Below are 26,059 nucleotides of genomic sequence, written 5' to 3'. Positions count from 1 at the left end.
GCCTCGGGCTTTACATGTCCACCAGCTTTCGCTTGGTGCACCCCGAACCACATCGTATTAGGAGAGGTCTGCCCTGATACCATTTATAACATCCCAGACGGCTTTCAAGATTGTCGAGTCACCCTAAAAACCAACACTTGTCATTTTAACGTGTTTTGTCATCACTTACACGTTTTCTAGGAAACTTCCCATAATGGTACTCATCCTAAAATTGCTCCAAGTCAATCACATTTAACTGTGGAGTTCTTATGGAATGAACTACCAAAAAGAAGATGCATCTTGTTGATATAGGTAGTATAAAACAATTATTATAAGTCTTCCTTCAACCATGCAGTCTCATGCCTACACAGCTTCGTGATATCCCTCTCATTCTAATGTGATTCGATTCGCCTAGAAGCTGCCTGTAACCACTCATTGTCATATCTTGTACTCCGACGACCACTCCTCATCTTTATCAGTCTCGAGCGTTACAGTTGGCTCGGTTTTAAACACCTCTATTTAGTTAAACAAAAAAAGTTGAAAACTATTTCATCCAAACGTATAAGTAAATAAATCAACAATACAATTTCCAAAACATAATTTGTACATTTCATATACTAACATGTGCGCAAATGTCAGCATTCCCTTTCAAATAAAACTCAATTAGGTCATGTAATTAGAATAGCCGTAATTACAATAGGAGTTATAGTTAGAGTACATCATAATTCATTCATCAATAAATTTCTAATTTCTAATTCACACCATGTCCTTTGACGCGGTGTCATTGACCAGCTATTTAATTGAACGGCTTGGATCTTTCTAGGAAGCCTGAATAGAAAGCACATAGTAGTACAACAAAAGCTATATACTATACCCATTTATTTATTTTATCCTAAGTGCTAACACGTGAGTAAATTCCATCACTATATCACTATATATATACAAAGTAGGCAAAGCAAAAGATACCAAATAAACCAACCACCTTAAACTTCTTTCAATCATCAAAGTATCATATTCTTAGTGTTTGTCTCCTCCAATTTCAACTTTAACAACCATGGAGAACATTGGTGATGAGTACAAGCTTTACTGGGAGACCAACATGTTCCTCCAAACCCAAGAGCTTGATAGGTAAAAATACCATTTAATTCACTTTGATTCAAGTATGAAGGTACAATTAGTGAAATTTAATTAATTATAATTAATCATGGTAATTGAGATATATGGTTGTGGTTGCAGCTGGGGATTGGATGAAGCTTTTTCAGGATATTATGATTCAAGCTCCCCCGATGGTGCAGCATCATCAGGAGTTTCATCTAAGAACATTGACTCTGAGAGGAAGAGGAGGAAGAAGCTTAATGAAAGACTCTTTGCACTTAGAGCAGTGGTCCCAAACATTAGCAAGGTAAACATCACAAATTTTAGTAGTCCATTATTTAATTATTAATAATTAGTACTACTCAATTTTTTGGGTGCAATTTTGCTATTGATTTTTTTGTTTTGTTTGAATTAAGTGTTTTGGGTGAAAACTACTATCTTCATAAAATATAGGTACAAAAGTAAATGAATTTGGTTCATATTTAGACTATATATACATGTATTGTTTTGCTTATATTTTATTACAAACGGAGTAACTAATATTATGTGACACAGTGGGTAGGTAATTTAATTTTTTAAACATGTTGTTAGAGGTTTGATCTTAGAGTGATGTCTTTGATATCTATTGGAAAACTATTAACCATCATATGGTTTAATTATTTCGAATGATTAGTCTATGACGTCAATTTCTTTCTAATTATGAGTGGTAGTGACTTTTTCTTTTTCAGATGGATAAAGCTTCAATTATTAAGGATGCTATTGAGTACATAAAGCACTTGCATGAGCAAGAGAAGATTATTCAAGCTGAGATAATGGAACTTGAATCTGGGATGCCTAATAATATTAATCCAAATTATGATTTTGATCAAGAGCTTCCTGTGTTGCTAAGGTCCAAGAAGAAGAGAACAGATCAGTTATATGATTCTGTCACTTCAAGAAACTTTCCAATTGAAGTCCTTGAGGTAAATTGGCCCACTGTCTCTATCATCTTTTTCTCTTTCATGAAATTTTTTAAGAATCAAAATGAATGAATATATTAAGAAACATTATTCCAATTTAAAAAAAAAAAAAAAAGGAAACCAACTTAAAAAAAATAGGAAATAGATAAATTATTATCAAATTGTCATTATCACTGAGCTCACAACTTCAAAAAAATAGATAGTGGGATTTTCAAACCATGCTTAGAACCAAATATAAATCACCACCTTAATAAGGCCTACCATTGCCACACCACCAGGTACCCTAATAGAGAAAATATATTACCATTACAACCTATCAAATACCAAATCAGACTTTATCCACTATTATTTTTTTTGCTAACAACCAACCCCCAACAACAAATAGATTAAAGAAGAGATTGTAAGGCATAACCTCTCTCTTGTATTATTGATGCTAAAAAAATAAATGTGGGGTGTGATGATTATAATTTTATAATTATCTTTGAATTTCTAAAGTAATTAATTATGAGTGTGTAATTTGATATATGGTTGAGTGCAGCTTAGGGTTACATACATGGGAGAGAATACAATGGTAGTGAGCTTGACATGTAACAAAAGGGCAGACACAATGGTGAAATTGTGTGAAGTTTTCGAATCTTTGAAGCTTAAAATTATTACTGCCAACATCACCTTTTTTTCAGGCAGGCTTTTGAAGACAGTCTTCATTGAGGTTACTTTTTTATCCTTTAATTTCATTTCACTTTCTTTATTTTATAATAAATATATGATAGTTCATCCTCTTTATTAAAAATATATATTATTCCTATTTAATTTGCTTTGTAGGTAGAGTAGACCAACCTTCATTTTCTTCTTCCTCAAATAATATAAAACAACAAAATTTAAATGTTATAACCAAACGATATTTTAGCCAAACATTTTTCTATTACAAGTTTTTTCTTACCAACACAAAAATTAAAAGCATATATTATATATACAACATGAATATTAAAACTGGAATTTAGATAAATTTAGGGAGATATATCAAGGTGTATTCTTTTGGTGCAGTGCTCTATAGCTTCAAAATAGAACTTCATTACTTTTTGTAAACTTTGGTGTAATTTTACCTTCTCAAGCATATTTCATAGAAGAAGATAGTGTGTACTATGCTATTAATAAAATTTCTACTTATCCAAAAAGAGATAAATTCAGATAGAATAGAGATTATAAAATTCTAACAAAAAATGTATTTTTTTTTTTTTTGACAGTGACAAAAACAATGTAAATATAATATGTGTTGTTGGTTTTTCCACTAGTGATAGTGTGATACATGAATTAGGGTTACCTTGTATTCATGAGAGGGGACATAGAAAGACCAATAATTAGGAAACGTGTTTCTCATTCTTGTGTTACCTTATTTATTTCGGCATATGACCAAGACCTTACCGCGTGGTTTAATTTTTTTTTCTTTTCACGCACGTTCTTGTTTTTCTTCTTCGTCTAATAATGGCAAAATGTCAGGTTAAGTACAATTATTGCATGCTATAATTTGCAAAATGGGAACCTTCCACCAAAGCCACTCTTTCTCACATCACCCACACCAAAATGGCAAAATCCTTGTCATAGTTGCGTGTGTATATATTTCTTTCTTATAAAAGAAAGAAAGTTTAAGTGTAGTGTTTTAGGGCTCACCAAAGTTAGGGTTGATTTCAAAGTTTAACGAACATTAATTGAGGTATTTATAAATTAACCCCAAAAAAAAAAAAGAACTTCACCTTGATAGTGAAAGTTAAGTTATGACCTTATAAATGATTAGGTTAATAGGTATTTACCTCCCTGTAATATAGGCCATTTCTGGTTTTACACCCTGTAATTTTTTTTTTTGATTTACCCTCTGTAAAATATATATTTTTTGATTTACCCTCTAATAGGCCAAACAAAAACGAAAATTTCTTGAAAAAAAAATAAAATTGGTTTTTGTTTGGCCTATTAGGGGTAAATAAAAAAAATTACAGGGGGGTGAATCAAAAAAAATATTTTACAGGGGGGAAAATCGGAAATGACCTATATTACATGGGGTAAAAACCTATTAACCCATGATTCAACTCTTTTTTATTAAATGAACCAACATTCATTAACGTATGTTGCTTATATAAAGCATTATGTTAAATTCTACTCGAACAAATTGTCGTTTAGCTTGTGTTTAATTCTAATTGATCAATAGTCAATACCCATTCTAAACCATAGAAATGGATTATTCTAATTATTATATGTATAGGAAAATGCTAGTTGTTACTAAATACTCTATTTGATATTAATATAAGCAACAACAACAAAAATTATGACGATAAGAACTAATAGTTATTTATATATTTAATTTAACTGAGTTTTTCTAATGTGTGCATAATTAATATTGGACACAATAAGAATCATTAGTTGCTCATAATTTTTTTCTTATTTATCATCCATTTTATTTTTCACCGCCGTATGGTAATATTATACTGTACTTTCCTTTTCACAAAATAGGAAAATAGGTTTCCTAAAAAAAAAAAAAAAGGAAAATAGGTTACAAAGACTTATAGTCACACCAACATTAAATTAAAGACTTATAGCAAGCATATTCCATCAATTAATAGGGATTTTCTGATTTAAGACCTCCAATATAAAACCATAACCTAATCGATTCTTCATGCTAAATATAGCATTAGCTAGAGACAAAAACTAAAAGTTTTCTAGAATCTTTTTTCTTTTCCTTTTGAAAGAAGAACTAAAAGCTTTATTTCCACATTCATATTTTAATTTTTAATATTCGGTAGAATTTAGAGCTGTCATAATACTTTTATCTGTAAGATATTGTTAATTAATTAATGACAACCCTTAAAAAGTATTTATTAATGTGAAATGCTAACCAGTGCTTTCGGACACTAATTAAGGAGTCAAATATCGTAATATTTTGCATTAAAAGTTATGTAGTCAATGCATTGAAAGTTTTAAAAAAAATTATTTTTGGCCTAAAATTTTCTCTTTTGACTTTCTTAACTCTGTGGCATTGGTTAGCATGACCCTCTATTGATTGATATGTCGCATAATGAGTGGAACACTTATTCATTATTAAAAAAAAATACTATAAACAAAACAAAAATTACATAAATTTTACAAAATTTAACTTATTTAGCATAGGTGTATTCATCGTTAACAATAACAACAAAATTACCATTCATAAAAAAAAAAAAAAAAAATAACAACACAATTACCTATAATATAAAATGAAACATATTGACGTAGGCGTGCTTGATAATATCGACAATAAAACTACATATTTTAGTAATTAAATGAGTCTTGCATGTGCATATTATTTATTTATAATTTTGTGCCAAAAAAATAGTACTTAATAATTATTCTATCTCTCCAATTGTAACCAAAAATAAAATTCTATCTCTCCAATTCAACATTTCAAAATTAAAATTACTAAATTAGTCCCAAAAGAGAGGGTTTAGTAAAACATATTTTCTCTCTAAGATCTCCTTTTTATTCCTTCTAAATTCTAATGGATTATTTGGTTCAAGGATTCAGAGGCTAAGTAATTGTGGCTGCTGCAGGAATGAGAGAGTATATACCAGTCCATATTTTTTAGTTAAATAAAAGAATATGTATTATTTGAACCAAAAAAAAAAAATATTATAACTTATCATGGATATGAATAGCTAGAAAACAATGAAACAGGTGCCTCATTATGTACCCTATAAAAAGTACCTCATAATTTGTCATTGTAATAAACAATTCTAATAATATATATAGTAGTTTGTATGCAATTTTTAAATGTAAAATATATCTAGCTTGACGTGGCTTTATACAATCAACATTTTTTTTAATTCAAAATTAGGGAAGGGGGAACAAAACAACATTTGCAAAAAAAAGAAAAAAATGAAAGGCATCATGTTTCTTACTAATCAACATGTGCATTTTGTGTTGCTTTGCTTTTATCCTTTTTTTTTCTTTTCTTTCAGGCAAATGAGGAAGATAAAGATCTATTGCAAATAAAGATCCAAACAGCCGTTGCAGCTCTCAATGACCCTCTAAGCCCTATGAGCATCTAATGAAATGCTTATTTATATTCATCATTTTCAAGCCACTAGTATATAAGTATTGGGTTGAGGAACCGTGGCTTTCCGATTTTCATAGCAGTTCATCATCACTAGTTTCTTACCCCCTTTCTTCTTCCTACTCAATTTTCCAATTATTAAGGAGTTTTGCTAGTATTGGATGATACTAGTATAGAAGATAACTTGCGCAGCAAGTTATCTAGCTAACCCTAGTTTCAGTTTGTATTCTATATGAGCTAGTGTACCATAGCTATTATGCGCTATCATTTCATGTATATATATGCTTGTACTCTCTAACATTGAATAATGAGAATCATTTTTACTTCATTCATAATATGGTATCACGAGACTCTCTCAAGAGAGAGAAGTTAGTTACGATCCTTTTCTTCTTTCTAACCGTTTCCGCCATGGAAGCTTGATTCTCAAGCTTCGTTTTTCTCTGATTTTTCATCCCTTTTCGCGTGAATCTTCTTTGTTTCACCGATTATTCTTCTTCTTTGATCTCAATTTCTTGTTGAGATTCTCTTTTCTCCTTTCCTCCTTTTTTGTGCACTAGTTTCTTCGTTGTTCTTCAATCCTCTGTTTTCTGGTTCATTTCTGATTAATTCACTATGGTTCGTTCTCAACCATCAAATCAAGATACTGAATCTCCCTTCTATGTTCATCCTAGCGAAGGTCCACATTCTGTGGTGATTTCTCCAAAGTTCAATGGTTCCAACTATCTTGCATGGAGTAGATCAATGCAACGCGCTCTTGGCGCGAAGAACAAACTTTCATTCATCAATGGATCTCTTCCTGTTCCTGATGATGATGATCTTAACAAAAATGCTTGGGAAAGGTGTAATCACCTCGTTCAATCTTGGCTCATTGCTTCACTCTCTGATTCAATTGCACAAACAGTTGTCTTTCACAACACTGCTTTTGAAGTTTGGCAAGATCTCAAGGAGAGATTTTCCAAGGTTGATCGTATTCGCATTGCCAATCTACGTTCCTCCATTAACAATCTTAAGCAAGGTTCCAAATCTGTGTTGGAATACTTCACTGAAATGAATGCACTATGGGAAGAACTTCATTCTCACCGTCCAATTCCAACTTGCACTTGTCCTCATCAGTGTAGATGTGCTGCTATGAGAGTTAACAAGGAATATAGGATTGAAGATCAAATAATTCAGTTTTTAACTGGTCTCAATGATCAGTTTTCAGTTGTGAAAACTCAAGTGCTTTTACTTGATCCTTTACCTTCATTGAACAAGGTATTTTCTCTTGTTGTTCAGGAGGAGAGTAACAATGTATATACTCCTTCTCTACCTTCTCTAGAAGAAGGTTCTGTGCTTGTAAATGCTTCAGATGCTAGAAGACCTCAAGGGCGTGGAAGGGGATCTTCTAACAAATCTTCTGGCAGATATTGCAGCTTTTGCAATAGATATAATCATACTATTGAGTATTGCTATCTGAAGCATGGTTTTCCTAACAAACCTAATCCTCAAACCAATGTGAATTCTCAAGCTTCTATGAATTCTCAAGCTAATGCATCTTCAGTTGAATCTTCTGATGCAAGCAATGCATCTGGTAGTATTGGTTTGGCTCAGGAGAAGATTGATCAACTTGTGTTGCTTCTTCAGCAAGCAAATTTGGTTTCCTCAGTTCCTAACCCTTCCCCTGGCCCCACTACTAACCACATAAATGTCTCTCCCAATATCACTTCTGGTTATTCAGCTTCTTCTTCATCTGCAGGTATAACCATTGTTAATTCATGCTCTTCAGCTTCTAATTCTTTTTGGATTCTTGACTCTGGTGCAAATGAACATATATGCACTACTTTATCTTTGTTTACTTCTATACATTCCATTCCACCTGTATATGTCAATCTACCTAATGGTTCTTCTGTTGTTATTAATCAAGCTGGTACTATTATTTTCAGCCCTCAGTTTTACTTGACCAATGTGCTTTATTCTCCCACATTCAAACTGAATCTCATGTCTGTTGCTAAAGTGTGTCAAAGTTTATCTTGTGTGTTTCATTTCTCTGATAATCAATGTCTTATACAGGACATGAAATCATTGAAGATGATTGGTTTGGCTAGTCAACAAGATGGACTATACAAGTTTCATGTTTCCAATTTAGCTTCTTTTGATTCAGTTGTTAGCAAAATAAATGCACCTTGTACTTCAATTTCTTCTGTTATTTGTAATTCAAGTATTTCCATTCCTGTTCAAGCCTTATGGCACTTTAGATTGGGACATTTATCCCATCAAAGATTGAATAAAATGTCATCTTTGTATCCTATGATTACCAATGATAATAAAGCTGTTTGTGACATTTGTCACTTTGCTAAACAAAAACATATACCTTTCAATACCAGTTTATCTCATGCATCTTGCAATTTTGAACTACTTCATCTTGATATATGGGGACCTCTATCTGTTTCCTCTATACATGGTCACAAATTTTTCTTAACTATTGTTGATGATCATAGTAGGTTTTTATGGGTTATTTTACTTAAATCCAAAGCTGAAGTAGCTCATCATGTCCAGTCTTTCATTACCATGATTAAAAACCAATTTCATGTCACTCCTAAAGTTGTTAGGTCAGACAATGGTCCTGAGTTCATGCTTTCTACTTTCTATGCATCTCATGGTATAATACACCAAAAATCATGTGTTGAGACTCCCCAACAAAATGCTAGAGTAGAAAGAAAACACCAACATATTCTCAATGTTGGCAGGGCACTTCTTTTTCAATCCAAATTACCTTCCTCATATTGGTCTTATGCTATTTTACATGCTGTCTTTCTTATTTATAGGATTACCACTCCTGTCCTCAAAAATCAATCACCCTTTCAAGTTTTATACAATAAACTCCCTGATGTCACTTCATTTAAGGTGTTTGGTTGTTTGTGTTATGCTTCATCATTGCAAGCTCATAGAACCAAGCTCCAATCCAAATCCAGAAAATCTGTCTTTCTAGGATATCAATCAGGATACAAAGGCTTCAATCTTTTAGACATGCACACTAGAGACATCTTTGTATCCAGACATGTCATATTTCATGAACATATTTTACCTTACCCAACCACCTCTGAATCCATTACCTCTAATTGGGAGTATTTTTCTTCTGCTTCCTCTTCATCATCTCCTTCCAACACTGATGAATCTCTTGTTCATCCCCCTATCATCATTGATGACCCTCCTATTGAGTCATTACCTCCTAGCTCCTCTCCATCTCCTTCCTTACCTATTCCTGTTAGACATTCTTCCAGACAAACTACTACTCCCTCTTATCTCCATGACTATGTTTGTAATAGTTTTAATACTTCTGCATATCCTATTTCTGATTATGTTTCTCATCATAAATTGTCTAACCATCATTCTTCTTATATCCTCTCTTTACATTCCAACCCTGAACCAAAATCATATACTGAGGCAACCAAATTTGAGTGTTGGAGGCAAGCTATGCAAGCTGAAATTTCTGCTCTTGAGTCAACTGGTACATGGAAATTAGTTGATTTGCCAGATCATGCAAAACCTATTGGATGCAGATGGATCTATAAAGTGAAACACAATGCAGATGGAACTATTGAAAGATATAAGGCCAGATTGGTAGCCAAGGGTTATAACCAAGTTGAAGGTCTTGATTTCTTTGAAACATACTCTCCAGTGGCCAAAATGACAACTGTCAGATTAGTTCTTGCCTTGGCATCAATTAAGCATTGGCATTTACATCAGTTAGATGTGAACAATGCCTTCCTGCATGGAGATCTGCAGGAAGATGTCTATATGACTCTTCCACCTGGTGTTTCATCCCCTAAGCCAAATCAAGTTTGTAAACTGATGAAGTCTTTATATGGTCTTAAGCAGGCAAGCAGACAATGGTATGAGAAGTTGACTTCCATCTTAATGCAACATCACTTTGTTCAAGCAGCTTCTGACCATTCTTTGTTCATCAAACAAACTGATTCATCCTTCACTCTCCTTCTTGTATATGTGGATGATATTATATTGGCTGGTGACTCTTTATCTGAATTTGATCATATCAAATCCATTCTGCATACATCTTTCAAGATTAAAAATCTAGGTCAGCTCAAATATTTTCTTGGTCTTGAAGTTGCTCATTCTCACAAGGGCATCTCTTTATGCCAGAGAAAATACTGTCTAGATTTACTTTCAGATTCAGGTTTTATTGATTCCAAGCCTGTTTCCACACCCTCAGACCCTTCTATCAAGCTTCATGCTGATACTTCCCCTCTTTATGAAGACATTTCTTCTTATAGAAGGTTGATTGGCAGGTTACTTTATCTTACCACTACCAGGCCTGATATTACCTTCATTACACAGCAGCTGAGTCAGTTTCTATCTAAACCAACTCAAATCCATCATCAAGCTGCTTTAAGGGTGCTCAAGTACCTCAAGGGATGTCCTGGCAAGGGTCTGCACTTTCCCAGAAGCTCATCTTTACAGTTACAAGGTTTTTCTGATGCTGATTGGGCAGGGTGTTATGATACTAGAAGATCTATCAGTGGCCAATGTTTCTTTCTAGGAAACTCATTGATATCTTGGAGAACTAAGAAACAACTAACTGTTTCCAGATCCTCCTCTGAGGCAGAGTACAGGGCTCTTGCTTCAGCCACATGTGAGCTTCAATGGCTCCTTTACTTGCTTAGAGATCTCCACATTCAATGTCCTAAGCTTCCTGTTCTCTTCTGTGACAATCAGAGTGCCATTCACATAGCTTCCAACCCTGTGTTCCATGAAAGAACCAAGCATTTGGACATTGACTGCCATATTGTCAGAGAGAAGCTTCATGCAGGCATTTTCAAACTTCTCCCAGTTTCCTCCAAAGAGCAACTTGCAGATTTCTTCACCAAGTCACTTTTACCTCAGCCTTTTGGTGTTTTATTGTCCAAGATGGGTTTGCTAGACCTCTACCAAGCTCCATCTTGTGGGGGGATATTGGATGATACTAGTATAGAAGATAACTTGCGCAGCAAGTTATCTAGCTAACCCTAGTTTCAGTTTGTATTCTATATGAGCTAGTGTACCATAGCTATTATGCGCTATCATTTCATGTATATATATGCTTGTACTCTCTAACATTGAATAATGAGAATCATTTTTACTTCATTCATAATAGCTAGTTTGCAACTTTTCTTCTCTTTTCATCCATTTATTTCTTAACATGTTATGCTTAATGCAATAAAAGTTCATTTTAAACAATTGTGGATCTATATCGATTTAGGTGTTACGTAATTTACCTTTAAAGTTGATGTTTTAAAAATTGGACTGGAGATCAAACCGGTGAGACTTTCGGATCATGGCTCAACCGGTTCATTCAGTTGAACCATGGTTGAACCGGATAATAAATAAATTAATAACTAAATACATTATAGAGCTGAATCTCTAACAAAAAATATAAATTGTTATTAATTTAATAATTTTAATGCAAAACACTTTATTTGTATGGATATTTGAAGTTAAAGTACGTTACATTGTAATGTTTGCCTCGTATGTAGCATCCATGCAAAAATGTGAGCTCAAATACTACATGATCGTGTGTATTCATGTATACGCCCTCACAATATATTCAATTGGATACCATGATAAAATATTATCGTAAATGTGGAGAGGTACAAGGACCCAATGGGGAAATTTAAACATGATACACATGAATCACACAATCGCAAGAGACTCATTTGAAAGCATAAATTAGCTATATTGAACAGTTGAATGATTACATAGATGAATTAATCTTTATAGGTATACCACCTCTAAAGAGGTTCATATAATTTTGTAAAAGCAAATGATTATTTGGCAATTGACACTGTAAAAGATAAATTTTACATAAATGTATAACATTCATATATAAAAAAAAAAAAAAATTACTTTTTAAAGGATGGAATAGGCAAAGAAAAAGGACTAGAAGGGACCAGCCAATACTTTTTAATTTACCGCTTAACATTAATTTTTTTTGTGTGTATAAATTAGGTTTCCACCGTATGGTGTCGCCTGCTTAATGGATTCGGGTCATACCCGAGTGGAGTCAAATTAGGCTTTAGGCCAATCCAGAACAAAATTGCATTAATACTTATGTTAAACTGAATTCACATTAAAATCCATCCTTAATAGCACAACCTAGTTTCATTAAGCAAGTTTTTGTTTATAGCGTGAAGATTCCTTATAAAAAGACTACCAAGATGCTTAGGAAGAATTATAGTCTCCCAATTCACCAAGTAAACATTCATATTCCTCCCATTCTAATCCCAATTCAAACTGCTTGAATCACCGATCTAGACAAAGTAACTATGCCTGCTAAGATCAAATGCTTAGATTTCCACCTAGAAAACTTGGATTTGACCTTGTCATTATAAGATAATTGAAATCTATTCTCCTAGGAGATCTGCCAATCAACGGAATACCGAGTTATTTTCCTAGATTGTAAGTTTCTCTAAAACCAGAAATTTGAGATAAGCAAATTCCTAGTTCGGTGAGATACATTCTTAGAAAACGAAATAGTAGTTTTTTTTTTCTTTTCAAACCCATCGCTTGCCCTAATATAGGAACGTTCTATTTTAATAACTCTGATAGTACTGCTCATTTGTCTATATGTGGCTCAACCAAATAGCAGCAAATTGTCAGCAAACATAAGATGGGAGATAGTAAGCCCTGTCCTTCTGGCTTTTAGACGTGTAAGCTTGTCCATACAAAGAACAATGTGATACAACCACATCAAGTAGAGTTGAACTTGATTACATTTAGTTATTTCCCTTTTCTAATTTTATGGTTCAACTTACTTCCTTTCCTAAATTTACGATTCTGTTATGAAAATTGTTATGCCAAGATTAGCTATATATGATGTAACTTGTAACAGTGAACCAATTCAGATATATATGTTGAATAATAACAAGGTTTCACCTTATTCCCTAATTGCTCTTCTATTATCTCTCTAAGAGTTTACACTCACTTGAAGAGTGCCCTTTCTTCCTTCATCGCTTTTCTCTCTAGGAGTTGACACTCACTTTAAGAGTGCTCTTTCCTTCACTCTGAGATAATTAGAGCGTATCACAATGATAAATGGATACACGAGATCACCTTGACGGCTGCCCCTATCCGAAGAAAATAGTCAATGTGCGACCCGTTCCAAAGAACATTAGTTCTAACACTAGTAATACAATTCAGAATGAGCGTTATAATACTCTGTGGTATCCCCATTTTCATAAACACATCGAAGATAAAAGGAAATTTGTTGTTGACACATCACATAGGGTTGAAAAACACCACAAAAAGTCTGAAATGCCCCGACGGCAGTTAACTGCTGATGCGCAAAGAACCGGCGGTAGTTAACTGCCGCGGGATCCATCGATAATTAACTACATATGCGATCCTGATACAAATTCATACAGAAGCTCTCTCATCCATTCTTACTCTCAAAATCTCTCAAAATTTCTCAAATCTCTCAAAATCTCTCTAAAAATCCCAACCAAATTTATTCAACAAAATCACAAGTAAGTAATCATAGTTCTATTAACATACATTTTAGTTGTTATAATTGTTTTTCTTTTTTTATAATTTTAGTTTTAGGTTGATGTAAATTTTGTTTTTTTTTTATTTTTTATAATTTTATTTTTTGAGTACATTTACATATTATGATTCATTTTTAGAGTAGATGTAAGTTGATTAATTTTGTAAAAATGTTTGCATGTTTACGTTATAATTATAAGTTTTAGGTTAATTCCTTCAAAAAAAAGTTTTAGGTTAATTTAAATTTTGGTGTTTTCTATTTTTTTTTTATTTTTAGTTTTTTAGTAGATTTACAAGTAAGAGTATATGATTCATTTTAAGAGTAGATATAAGTTGATTAATTTTGTTAAACTTTTTGCATGTTTATGTTATAGTTATGATTTTTAGGGTTTATGTATAATTTGCACTACATGTGTTTGATGAAATGTTTGAATGAGTTTTTCATTGATTGCTTAATTTCTTATGGTGTAGATCTGAAACAATGGACCGTCATTTGTTCAAAGCTCAAGTACGTTTCAACGGTGGAACCCGTCATTCGTTCAAGGTCCGGGTCAACATCACACTAAAGGATCTCAATGATCAACTGAACGAAATCAATCAAGAACTCAACCCCGGAGACACAAGGAGGGTGGAGGACTTTCAGCATGCACGTCTTGGATATTTGCAGGGCCAAAAGATAATATTGACGGACGATGAATGAGTGAGGACCATGTTCTCCAGTCATTATCGGGAACGCATGTTCCCGATAATTAAGTTGGAAGCTACGTTGTTGAGCTTGCCTGAAGATATTCTTAACAGTTTGATTATGCCAGAAAATTATGTTTAGGTAGCGTCTTTATTTTGTTGGAATTTAAATTTAATTCTTGTTAGTTTATTGAATATGTTGGTATTGAAGTGTCTTATGTTGAATGTAGTGACTTGCAAGCCTCATTGAAAAGTCAAAAGATTAAGAGAACACACCATGTATTTTGCAGAATCAGCTATATAGAATTTCACATCAAATTCCTTCGTATATGATGAGTGTCACGGAAGGGAATGCACTCTAAGAGGTTCCTTTGAGTTTAATCGTGCTCCTCTATCAATTGAAACTTGTCAGTTGGAAGGGCAGTAAGATTAAGCTCAAAGCAACCTCTTGGAATGCATTCTTTTATGTGATGACGGGAATGCACCTCTGTCAATTGAAACTTGTCAGTTGGCAGGGCAGTAAGATGAAGTTCAAAGCAACTTGTTGGAATGCATTCATTTGTGTGATTACTCATCGAATATGAGGGAATTCGATGTGAGAATTTATATAGCTGATTTTGTAGAATACATGTGTTGTGTTCTCTTCATTCTTTTGACTTTTCAGAGGGCGCTGAATATCACTACGCTAAGTATAAGACACTTCAATCCCAACATTTTGAGCAAACTTGCAACAATTAAATTTAAATGAAACATCAAGATGATACCACATATATTTAGGGAGAATGTAATGTAATGTTGATGAAATTGAAACTAAATAAAATTGTGTATTTTTTTTTAATTGATTTTGTGTATTTGTGCAACTTTATTCAAATGTATTCAATACGCAACTTTAATCAAATTTATTCAATACGCAACTTTAATCGAAATTATTCAACCGCGGCTTTATTTAAAGTACCAAAATGCGCGGCATATAAAAGAACATAAAAAAGATCCAAAACAATTAGACATTGCAAGCCATTACATTCAATCATCTTCCACGTCACACGAGTCAATTGGCTTGTCCTAGACAGTCCTCGGGGCACCTGCTTTTGGTTGAGGACCGAAATAACATGTCCTTCTGCTCCTCCTCATCCTGGAATGGTTGTACACCGGCACTTTCAAATCGCTTTTTTTAACGGAACCATCGCATTCGATTCTGTGTCATGTCACAGTTGATTTATCTTTCTTCTTCTCACCCTCTTTTTTTAATTGAGCCGCATCGCTCTGTTTCTCAGACATTTTAACACGATGCAAACATCGGATCAAAACACCGAATCGAAAATTCTACCACAAATTCCTAACAATTTTTTTAATTTCTAACAATTCCTAACAATTTCTAATAATACCTAACAATTTCTAACAATTCCTAACATTTTCTAACACAATTCAATCAATTCTACTCTAAACAACATCTAACAAATCAATCAAAAATCATCATAAAATCTTAAATCAATAAAACCTAAATATGTCAAAAAAAATTCCAAAAAATCTAACAATTCAATAAAAAAAACCAATGCAATAGGATTCAAAGCACTTACTTGATTTTGTGTTTGTAATTGGCTTGGAATGGCTTAAGCTTGGTGAAAATCGCATCTATGGAAGTCAAAACCTCAACAATGGAGTTTTAGAAATTTCTATGTGTATTATGTTCTTATAACATAGCATCGGCAGTTAACAGAAGCTTTCTAATAAGACATATTAAAGAAAGCCTCCCAAATTTCAACATTGCTCAAAGTCCTGATTAAGAGAATTCATCATATGACTTCTGTTTGCGCAAACCTATAATTCGTTCGTCCTAAATTATAAGTCGCTTTGATAAAAAAATTGGTCCAAATTATAAGTTGAATTTCAATATCAATGAAATACTAATGTTACATTTTTTTCTATTTAAAATCTTTAAAGAGTGTCTCATAGATGTTTATTAGCATCATACAATTACTTTCTATGTTTCTTAATTAATGTCATTAGCGTGTAGACTCGTGCATTGCACGGGGAACAATTTTTGAATTAAATAAAATATTTTATACTTCCTCTCAATATTTAAATTTGACATAAAATTTTGAGTATACTTCAAGCATGAAAAGAGAACATAAAAAAAGATTTATAAGCGTGGTGCCTCTTTCACAACCTTCTCTCAACTAAGGATAACCTTCTTACGTGGGGTATCATTTGAGAAGAAACAACCATTTGTGTTAGTGGCTGCGGGGTTAAGGAATCAATGGCTTGTGTCACTGAAATACAAGCCCACTAAGGGATATAAATACCCCTCTTGACAGCATTCTCAAGGCATCAGATAAACAGTTTAAACCCTAGATTCTATTATTTTACTTTTGCAAGTACAGTTGGCGCAGTCTGTGGGAAATGGTAAAACTAACCTAGACCACACTCATAAACCTAAAAACCTACCGGCGATCTCAAAAGAGAGGAGCCGACGAATACCAAACCAGCTTCGACTTTAATTTTCCCGCGAAGCCGTCAAACGATCAAACATCAAACTGCCTCCAAGCGATCAATCTTTCCAATCACCAGGTGCTATCAATTTCTCATCGCCTGTCGTCCCCATTAACGCCAAAAAGAATTCACCGCCGTTTTTCGAAACTGGGTTAAATCGCATCTCAAAGGTAAGAACCATTCTTTTCTTTATATTTTTCTTCTATTCCAATAATATGTTGGTGTGTTTCTTAATACCTTTACCTTTAAGCGGTTTCTATGAGTAAATTATGACTTTGATATTAATTGTTTGATTATCATGAAAGTTATCCTTTTATTTTTTTCTAGGGAAAATTACAATGACCTCCCCTAAGGTTTGGTTAAATGACACATACCTCCCCTCTAGTTTCAATAATACAACAACCTCCCCTCAAACTAACACTGTTAACTATATGTTTAATTCAGAAAAGAAAGCCTCACAAACTAGCAATAGGGTAGAGCGTGGACATCCTTGCTGCTATGAATTACAATCTCGAAACTGATGGAATGCATTAGTGCCGTTGGAACCAATTAAGCCTAACATTATTAATCATAATTCTTCATCGATGGCTACAAGCAGTTGTGTAATGGCAGCGTATTCCCCTTCAACATGTTTTTGGTTTATACTGATTAATCTTGACACTAGAAAACTAATATATATTTACCTTTCCCTCAAAATACATATACCTTCCTGTATTTTTCCTTGTCCTAGAATTCATTATCATTTTATCTTTAAATTCCGCTAATCAACATCAACTTTCACACTAAATATATCAAATTTGAAGTCCATCTAACCCCTTTTTTCCAAACACTCCGGAGGCTCACTTGAAGAGAGTTAAGTAAATAATGCACTGGTTATATGGGATGAGGATATCTTCATAGGAAAATCAATTGAATGACCAAAGATGGAGAAAACTTCAATTTCATGTTTGTTTGTATTTTAAGGGAGAGATAACAGTGTCAAAAGAGAAGGGAGGTATTTGTTTATTCATTGAAAATTTAAGGGAGGTCATTGATGTCATTTAAAGAAAACTCAGGGGAGGTGAACGTATTTTTCCCTTTTTTCTATTGTGCGGTTATCGTTAATTTGGAGAATAAAATTTGTTATTATGAAATACTTAAATAATCTTCTTTGTATACATTAGACAATTATACTTGTTTATTAATTGATTTCCTTTACAGTTATGATAACTGAACACAGATTTTCAAACACAATACAGACATCATAGTATAATATACGTATTATTAGTTTTTGTCCTCATTCTCTCTCTTCTCTCCCTCTCTTACTGTAAGATTCTCTTGTCTCTCATCTCCCACACCCACCCAGCAACCACCGCTCCTCTCGCTCCCACCCGTATACGATCTCCGTTCACCACCATTCTCCAGTTTCCACCACCATCCCTCTTCTCAGATCTGCATTCACGACACCTGTCACCACCATCCATCAACCTTCTTCTTAGATCCATCTCTCACCCACCGCCACCACTGTCATCACCGTCCTTACCACCACCGTCACTGCCGCCTCAGCTCTCACCGGCAACCATCTCTTGCTTCTCAGATCTGACCACCACCCACGAGCTCCTTCACCACCGCCGCATCCTACATCAACGTCCTCCATCACCACCGCAATCAAACCTCTCATTTCCTCTCCGCCGCCTTCACTGCACTGGATCAGAGAGAGAGAAGTCATGGCACAGCGATAGTAGAACGAAGAGGAGAGAAGAGAGAAGAGAGAGACTGGATAAAAAAATAGATAAAATTATGATTTTGTCCTTGTATTTTAATTGGAATTACGAAAATGCCACTGCTGTCGTTTTTGTGTCAAGATTTATGTGTTTGTTTATCATTTCTGTTCCCTTTATTATCTCGTTAAATTCAACTTGCTTATGTGAAGATCTTATTTTGAAAAGGAACAGGATCACACGAAAATAGAGAATATACATACTTTGGATCTATTTAGCTATGGAAGATCCAACCAACAAGAGGATCTCAATTCATCACCATCATAGTCATCCATATGAGCAGGCGGAGATGAATTCATTACGGTTTCTCTCGATGCCAACAACGCCATGCACAATGGTTTTACTCATCTTTCTTTCTTTACTACATATATTTTAAGAAAATATTGCCGAATATATTTTGAGAAAATATACAGTTTGATTTGAAGAAAATTTCTTTCCCAATATATTTTGAGAAAATATACTGTTTGATTTGAAGAAAATTTATTGCCGAATATATTTTGAGAAAATATATTGTTTGATTTGAAGAGAATAAATTTTCTTCAAATCAAATAGTATATTTTCTCAAAATATATTCGACAATAACTTTTTGACAAATCAAACAGTATATTTTCTCAAAATATATTCGACAATAAATTCTCTTCAAATCAAACAATTTTGAGAAATTTGATTTGAAGAAAATTTATTGCCCAATATATTTTGAGAAAATATACTGTTTGATTTGACGAAAATTTCTTGCCCAATATATTTTGAGAAAATTTATTGTTTGATTTGGAGAAAATCTATTGCCGAATATATATTTTGAGAAAATATATTGTTTGATTTGAAGAAAATAAAGAAAGAATGATGAGTAAAACACAAGAGGTATGACCAAGTTAATAGAAGAAAGACTACTCTAGGTACCCCGTGGTAGAAGTAAAGTGTAGTATTGTTAAAAGGTCACATATGAGAGATTCTGGCGAGGAAAGTCTTGGTATTTAAGAGGTCCAAGTGATCCACCTCTCTTTCCTGGGAACCCCTTTCATTTACCATTTACTTTGCGAACTGAACTAACTGTTTAGTAAAAACTTAAATAATGGATTAATAGCGCCAGACCCACGTAGAAGAGTTTTAGAAGAAGACTTAGTCCTAACTTCATAGGAGGAAGTAAGGACAGAGAAAATAAAATACCAAACTAGTTAAAATTCAAGTTAGTAAGAAAAAGAGAAGGAGTATAAAATAAAAAGAACGAAGTGAGCGAGTTAGTTTAAATCTACTAAGAAAGTAGCGAATTTCGATTTAAGAAAAGTAGTAGGAAGACTTAGTTCCAATCCAATAGAAGAAAGAAAAGGATTAAAAACACAAGATAATCAAGTAAAAGGTTAGTAAGAGGGTGAAAAAAATAGGAAGGAGAGTAAAAAATATGGGCGAGTTAATAAGAGAAGACAATGAGTAATTAGTTCTCATTAAATAGGATCGAATATGATTAAGACTCCTTTATTTTGGAAGTTCGAAAGTAACGTTATATTTCAAATAAATAAAGTTTGGGAGGCTAACAAGCCCGCCAAGGGCGAGGTTAAAAAAAAGGAAGAACTCACCAAACAACACGCCATAATGAAATGTAGATGCAACGGTCACGTCATTAAGAGCTTAAAGATGAAACACAGGGTTATTCTAACCTTTTTTTACCATTGAGATTTGTTTTGCAGGTTTTTAACAAGGCACCCTACTTTCTTAGAACTCTCCTTCTTCTACTGTTCTACTTTGTTCATATATAACTACTACGAAATCTACAAGGAATTCTACATTCAAAGGGAGCCTAAAACGTCAAGCCTTAGAGAGCGCTCTGAACGTCGTCATTCCGTCAACCCTTAAAAGGGCTCTGAACGTCGCCATTCTGTCAACCCTTAAAAGGGCTCTAAAGGTCGTCATTCCGTCAACCCTTAAAGAGGGCTCTGAACATCGACTTCCGTCTACCCTTAAAGAGGGCTCTGAACGTCGACATTTAGGCTCTGAACAGAGTTAAGGCTCACCCCTGCGAGGCCCTGAACGCCCTGTCAACCCTTAGAGGCTCTGAACAATTTTAAACATCAACCCTTTGAGGCTCTGAACGTTCTGCCAACCCTACGTGGCTCTAGACAGTTTTCAACGTCAACCCTTTGAGGCTCTGAACGAAAGCATCAACCCTACGAGGCCCTGAACGCGCTGTCAACCCTTGGAGGCTCTGAACAGTTTTAAGTCAACCCTACGAGGCTCTGAACTAAAACATTAAAACCTACAAGGCTCTGGTCAAAAGTTGCCAACCCTTAAAGAATTTTTTACTACGTCAAGATCAAACAAATAAAGACAAACTTATAGGCTCTATATCAACCTTAAATAGGCTCTGAAAAAACGAGAAACTTACAAAAATTCTACACACCATGTTCGCCTACAAAGATACAACCATAAAATATAAAGCACAAACTATGCTACGAAATTCGACGCAACACCATAGAAAAGTTCAACTCGTCAACATATTCTCTACAACGCCAAAAATCGTCAACAGTTATCAAAAGATAATCGCTAGAAAATGAGTGAAATGAAATACCAATCGCCAGCAATAGCAAGCATCGCTTAAATAGATGCACCACGAAGCTAAATAAAGGACAGACTTTGAAGGAAACAATAAATAACCAGAAACAACATTGTGATCACCCAAAGGAAACAGAATCCCAAATACCACTGAAAATAAATCGAAACATCTAGAATGCTCTAGAGTGACTTAGGGCCCAAGCTGCTTGGGACTTAAGTCACCGAAATACAAGCCCACGAAGGGCTATAAATACCCCTCTTGAAAGCATTCTCAAGGCATCAGATAAACAGTCTAAACCCTAGATTCTATTATTGTACTTTTGCAAGTACACTAAACCACATACCACTATACAAAGATCGATGAGCTTTGAAAAGGAATAGAGTTTTGAAAAAAATGGGCCTTTTTTTTATTTTTTTTAGATGTAAACTCGTAAAACTCGGTTGAGTTTACACGAGTTTACTGAGTGTTATCTCGGACAAACTCGTCAAACCTTCCGATTTTATCAGAAATCGAGTTTACCTCCAAGTTAACACGATTTTGGTACCTAAATACGTAAACTCGGTAAACTCGGAGAGTTAACTCTCGATTTGAGGAACATTGCCCTGAGGGTACCAGTTAGCAAGACCTTAATTGATTCACACTTTTAAAATAAACTAATTAAAAATTAAAAAACAATTAAGGAAACATTGCTACTAATAGTAACTTTTAAAACAGGAAGAGCTCCCTATAGCCGATAAATGACAAACTTGCTAAAGAACTTTGTTTTATTATATTGTATTTTTTTGAATGAAATGTGATTATAACATTTCATTCATAATCAGATGTTCAATACAACAAAGTACAATAAAATAAATGGTGAGACTAACTAATAATGTGGCAGCCCCAACAAAAACGTGAGCTACCTCATTTGTTTGTCGCTTAGTAAACTCAACATTAGAGTTTGTGAACTTCGAACAAAACAACCTTTAAGCAGAGATAATAAGACCAAATTCAGTAACTAACCTTGATTTATTATATTGTACTATGATTTTCGTATTTGTCGAAGTTGTCATTTTTATTACATTTAGACCCATTGTTCTTGAGCCGTCTAGGATACTCCTGCCGCAATATAAATACACCCTCCGGTCACTAATATAAGCAAAAGTTAACATTTTAGATTCATTCATTAAATGATGTATGTGGTCTATAATAAAGACTATATACATCATTAATTGAATAAATGCAAAATGTTAATTTTTACTTATATTAGTGACCGGAGGGTGTAGAGTACAATAAGTTCACACTAGTCAGTCAGTCCACGTCCTTTTATTTTATATGGAAAACGTTCCAGCTTCAATTTCTTTCATACTGCTACTTCCCATGATACTATCATGATGACTTTGATTTACGGCTAAATGCAACATGTGCAGATTCAAACCCATGGATCAATGCATGCTATTCAAACCAGCATAATTGAATTCATTAGCTAAGCTAAATTCTGTCCCACCATTTCAAACACAATAACTAACTATACGAGTAAAGATTCTATTTGTCTCCTCACTATTTTCTGGTCATCCAATTTTATCTCCGACAAAAGATAATATTCATATGAAAAATGCTAATTTTTACCTTTAGGACACATGTTAAGTTAACGTAGAGATCGTTCATTGATGAAAAATTGGTGGATATTTCACACTAATAACATGGTTAAAAAAATATTCTTTGAATTTGCTCAGCATGATGTAGATATGACCCAAACTATATGTCATATCCATATCATCAACAATCTATTTATTTTATTATTTTTTTTGTCAAGTAGTCTAGTTGTTAGAACTCATTTGCTCAGCATGATGTAGATATGACCCAAACTATATGTCATATCCATATCATCAACAATCTATTTATTTATTTTTTTTGTCAAGTAGCCTAGTGGCTAGAACTCACACAATTAAATGTGGAGAAGTGGAGTGTCCAGGGTTCGAACCCCCGACCCTTGCATATAATATGCAATATCCCTGCCAACTGAGCTAAGCTCGCATGGATAACAATCTATTTATTATTAAATAGAAGAATGACTTATTAGGACAAGTGATATCTCTATATATAACTTTGCTTACCACCATCCATTTTTATTTTTTTTGTCTTAAATGAAGTGGTAATCCACTGAAATTAAACTCACATAGAACTGTGAGGTCCCGGGTCGCGACGTCCGGCCTTACAATTTTGACATTTGTCAGTTAAGCTATGACTTCTAGACATCCACCATCACATTTTATCATATACTTTTATACAACTTTCACCGATACTTTAATCTATTTCGGTCTACCATATACAGTTTCTTTATTTTGAAAAGAGAAAAATTTGTATAAAAAATAATTCATGTTTTTTTTTTAGAGAAAAAAATAATTCATGTTTTTAGTAGGTAAATATATAAATATATAATACATGTAGTTTTTTTTTTCTCTTTAAATAACTTAGCGGTAAAACTTATATATTAAATATAGAGAAATGAAGAATTGTAAAACTTGCCCTCGAACATATCAATTACTATCTTATAGTATTTACTTGTATTTACTGGACATAATATATTCATGTAGTAATTCAACCTAATTACAGTATTTTTTTTCATGCTTAAGTTATAAATATAGAAGAACATGATATCTTTGACCCATTACGATCAAAGTATTTGCAAGTGACCTGAGTGTGTGAGGCATGCATGAGCCTCTTTCCTAGGTCCTAGTCATTGTTGGTCCCCTCAGGCACCTGGGGCACGCCAACCATTAATTCATATAAGAGAATAGAATGGATATGAACTTAATTATGGGATTCAAAAGACAAATTGCTGACGCAATTATTGATTTTATTTTAAATTATTTATAAGGAATTAATGGTAAGGAAAAGGACATTAAAACAAATTTCAAAGATTTCTTTATGAAGAAATTACAATAATCATTGAAATCTCATATAAAAATAAGTCAAAAAGTTGGAATTTAAACTCATCTCATGGTATCTGACCTAACAATTTTAATATTTTGCCGTTGAGTTATGATTTTGGAGCAAATTTTAAAAAATTATTTCATAATTAAATAGATTTTGGTAAGCTTGGAGTTTGGTGATTCAACTGATTTTAATTAAGGATAAAAAGTTCAAGGTCTTGAGGTCAAATCCAAGTAAAGAGAAAAATGAATCTAACAATTAGTTACTAACATTTGTCTTTTAAAAAAAATTAATAAACTTAATTAAGTATCTTTGTATATCATAATTGATAAGGATATTACATAATATATTCAACGGTAAAAAAAATTAACTGTTTTGATTTATTCTTGTCTTACGTATGTAACAAATTGAAACAAGAAGTTTGCGTCAAAAGAAAAAACAAGTGATGATGCGGTAGCTTGGTGGAGTAGAAGTTGGAGTCACATAGTCATAATTCACAAGTTCAAATCTTCATTAACAAAGTAGTAACAACTCACTAACATTAAAAAATAATTTATTGGTTCATCAAAAAATAAAATTATTGAAGAAAAAAATAAAATAAAATTAAAAGTATGTAACATTGGAAACATAGGTTGCAGTTGCGCATATCGTATGGAAGAATTTCAATTATAATTTGACTTGGTGTGAAATAGAGTAGTAATATATTGAAATCATATGTACTCATTATTTCTGCAAAATTAGATGTATATAACTGAAAGACGACTATCCTCCCGACAGAAGGTGTATCAGAGAAGAAAGCCAAAATTTACAACAAGAGTTCAACAAAAAGAAGCACGAATTAGCGAAGAGCAATGATATTTGTACATCCATTTATCGACAACTTTGTGACAACTTTGATTTTCTCTCTTTTTATTGGTCAAAAACAATGGAGAGAGAAAAAGGAAGAGAGAGAATAATAACATCATGTGGGTAAGAGAGAGAAAGTTGTCAAAAAGTTGTAACAAAATGGTTGTACAAATATCATTTCTCATTAGCGAATACTCGCACATAAGAATGAGTTTTGACACCAATTATGAAAGCTATAATGAAACACTATATAATTAGCCTTAACCCATCAAAAGGATAGTAACTTCAATTTTTCCGGAAGTTGAACTGTAGAGTTCTCTTTACCACAGAATATCCTATCGTTTCTTTCCTTCCAAAGCACCCAAACACTAGTAAACCAAATCAAATGCATGAAGAAGCACCTAGATTTGGCACAACCTAAACTAGTACCAAATTGATAAAAATGATCAACAATATTACATGGATCCGCTGAGCCATTTCTGAACAAGCTGCCAAATCTGACCAAACAGAGGACAAGACAAAAAAAGACGATTCTGTGATTCCTGTAAACCGCAACCAGCAACACACATCTGAGCCTCAGGTGGAATATGCCTCTACGATACAAGTTAGTCTTAGTAGGCAATCGGTGCTGAAAAAGCCGTTAGGTGAACACGGAAATCTTCAAAGGAATGTCCTTCCTCCATAAAAGAGTTGCATGGACATGATCAATGGGGAACGGCCTAGCAGTGAGAATGCGGTATGTTCCACTAACCGTGTATCCAGCAACTGGATCAGGAGTCCACCTTTAAACGTCATCAATGTCAACTTGTAGCATAACAAACATTAATAAATTCCTACACTCCACTAACATCTCCTCCTCCTACATCCATAATCTCCTTCGCTACATCCAAGCCTCACCACCCGCGTCATGTAACACCCTATTTCCCGCTGAAAAATATTAAATAATAAGAAATTATTTAATAATAAGGATGTTACAAAACTTGACATTTTATCACAAAATAATAATAATAATAATAATAATAATAATAATAATAATAATAATAATAATAATAATAATATAATAATAATAATAATAATAATAATAATAAAATGTTTTGTTTTAAAATAAAATCCACTGTAGAAGAAGAAAATCATTCATTGATCACATTAATAAATTAATACTTCTCTTTCAACAATCATAAATAATAAA

General features: G+C 33.4%; 1 protein-coding gene across 1 annotated transcript; it reads left to right on the top strand.

Annotated features, from left to right (window-relative positions):
- The first annotated feature begins 943 nt into the window (after positions 1-943).
- Positions 944-6,267, top strand: LOC146945770 (transcription factor bHLH35-like). Its single transcript, XM_085744046.1, has 5 exons — positions 944-1,107; positions 1,216-1,381; positions 1,803-2,036; positions 2,572-2,742; positions 6,017-6,267. Exons 1-5 carry the CDS (start codon positions 1,034-1,036, stop codon positions 6,104-6,106), a joined length of 735 nt encoding a protein of 244 aa, XP_085600172.1. The 5' UTR covers positions 944-1,033; the 3' UTR covers positions 6,107-6,267.
- The last annotated feature ends 19,792 nt before the right edge of the window (positions 6,268-26,059 follow it).

The sequence above is a fragment of the Medicago sativa genome, chromosome 2 (genome assembly GCF_051527215.1).
Source record: "Medicago sativa cultivar Bolivia chromosome 2, Bolivia_mono, whole genome shotgun sequence".
NCBI classification, from domain to species: Eukaryota; Viridiplantae; Streptophyta; class Magnoliopsida; order Fabales; family Fabaceae; genus Medicago; species Medicago sativa.
This window is presented reverse-complemented; position numbering and strand designations above follow the sequence as displayed.